Source organism: Corvus brachyrhynchos, unplaced genomic scaffold (genome assembly GCF_000691975.1).
Source record: "Corvus brachyrhynchos isolate BGI_N302 unplaced genomic scaffold, ASM69197v1 scaffold85, whole genome shotgun sequence".
Taxonomy (NCBI): Eukaryota; Metazoa; Chordata; class Aves; order Passeriformes; family Corvidae; genus Corvus; species Corvus brachyrhynchos.
The window spans coordinates 991,656-993,861 of NW_008238634.1; the positions used below are offsets into that span (position 1 = coordinate 991,656).

At 54.4% G+C, this 2,206-nt stretch overlaps 1 protein-coding gene across 1 annotated transcript in view; it reads left to right on the forward strand.

Annotated features, from left to right (window-relative positions):
* The first annotated feature begins 50 nt into the window (after positions 1-50).
* Positions 51-2,206, forward strand: part of CUNH20orf27 (chromosome unknown C20orf27 homolog) — a 9,324-nt gene continuing 7,168 nt past the window's right edge. Inside the window, exon 1 of the mRNA XM_017737376.1 lies at positions 51-131. Within this exon, the coding sequence (XP_017592865.1) occupies positions 51-131 (81 nt within the window). The remainder of the gene's footprint in view (positions 132-2,206) is intronic.

Below are 2,206 nucleotides of genomic sequence, written 5' to 3' on the forward strand. Positions count from 1 at the left end.
CGTCCCTGGGCCAGAGTGGCTTTTTAGGGAAAAGCTGGAATTTCCGGCCAATGTGGGAATGGGGAGAGGGGGACAAGCCAGGCCCTGGTGTCCCCTCCCTTGGGGACAAGCCGTGTGATGTCACCGTGCCGGTGACAAGGACACAGCTGGGGCTCTGGGGATCCCTTGGAATCCAGATCCCGGTTTCCTGGGAATGCGGATCCCAGGTTTTTAAGCGTTCCAGCAGCTGGAGCAGCCCCCCGGGGGTGGCACTGTCCCCTCTGTCCCTCACGTGTCCCCTCTGTCCCTCACGTGTCCCCTGACCCCCCTGTCCCCCCGGCATTCCCGGGGGACAATCCTGGTGCTCTCCAGATGGGAATTCTCGGCATTTGCCGTGTCCCGGTGCCGGTCGCTGTCCCCTGTCCCAGAGGGAAGGGACGCGGAGGTCAGGATGGGGACAGGAAGGATGGGGCTGTGGATTCCCCGGCCGGGGACAGGAAGGATGGGGCTGGACATTCCCAGGCTGAGCAGTCACCAGGGAATGGGATGGGATGGGATGGGGTCCATGGGATGGGATCCGTGGGATGGGATGGGATGGGATCAATGGGATGGGATGGGATGGGATGGGATGGGATGGGAATGACATGGGAATGGGGATGGGATGGGATCCATGAGGATGGGATGGGATGGGATGGGATGGGAATGAGATGGGATCCATGGGGATGGAATCCAATGGGATGGGATGGGATCCATGGGATGGGATGGGATGGGAATGACATGGGAATGGGGATGGGATGGGATCCATGAGGATGGGATGGGATCCATGGGGATGGGATGGGATGGGATGGGGATGGGAACGAGATGGGATCCGTGGGGATGGGATGGGATCCATGGGAATGGGAATGAGATGGGATCCATGGGGATGGGAGGGGAAGGAATTGGGATGGTTTGGGATGAGATGGATGGGATGGAGTCGAGATGGGATGAGATGAAATGGGAAGGGAAGGGATTCAGGGAGGGGATTCAGGCAAGGGATTCAGGGAAGGGAACAGATTCAGGGAAGGGGTTTAGGGAAGGGATTCAGGGAGGGGATTCAGGGAGGGGATTCAGGGAAGAGATTCAGGGAAGGGATTTAGGGAAGGGATTTAGGGAAGGGCAGGAAAAGATTCAGGGAGGGGATTTAGGGAAGGGATTTAGGGAAGGGATTTAGGGAAGGGATTTAGGGAAGGGCAGGAAAAGATTCAGGGAGGGGATTTAGGGAAGGGATTTAGGGAAGGGATTTAGGGAAGGGAAGGAAAAGATTCAGGGAAGGGATTTAGGGAAGGGATTTAGGGAAGGGAAGGAAAAGATTCAGGGAGGGGATTTAGGGAAGGGATTTAGGGAAGGGCAGGAAAAGATTCAGGGAGGGGATTTAGGGAAGGGATTTAGGGAAGGGCAGGAAAAGATTCAGGGAGGGGATTTAGGGAAGGGATTTAGGGAAGGGATTTAGGGAAGGGAAGGAAAAGATTCAGGGAAGGGATTTAGGGAAGGGATTTAGGGAAGGGAAGGAAAAGATTCAGGGAGGGGATTTAGGGAAGGGATTTAGGGAAGGGCAGGAAAAGATTCAGGGAGGGGATTTAGGGAAGGGATTTAGGGAAGGGCAGGAAAAGATTCAGGGAGGGGATTTAGGGAAGGGATTTAGGGAAGGGATTTAGGGAAGGGAAGGAAAAGATTCAGGGAAGGGATTTAGGGAAGGGATTTAGGGAAGGGAAGGAAAAGATTCAGGGAGGGGATTTAGGGAAGGGATTTAGGGAAGGGCAGGAAAAGATTCAGGGAGGGGATTTAGGGAAGGGATTTAGGGAAGGGCAGGAAAAGATTCAGGGAGGGGATTTAGGGAAGGGATTTAGGGAAGGGATTTAGGGAAGGGAAGGAAAAGATTCAGGGAAGGGATTTAGGGAAGGGATTTAGGGAAGGGAAGGAAAAGATTCAGGGAGGGGATTTAGGGAAGGGATTTAGGGAAGGGCAGGAAAAGATTCAGGGAGGGGATTTAGGGAAGGGATTTAGGGAAGGGCAGGAAAAGATTCAGGGAGGGGATTTAACCCTCACAGTTCCATCCAGGGCATTTCTGGGATGTCACATCCCGAATTCCCGTGCCCCGTTATCCCGGGAAAAGCGATCTGGGGACAGCTCCAAATTTGGGATCTGCGCTGCTCCTTCCAGCCTGGAAAAGATTCCCAAACCTGGGAGA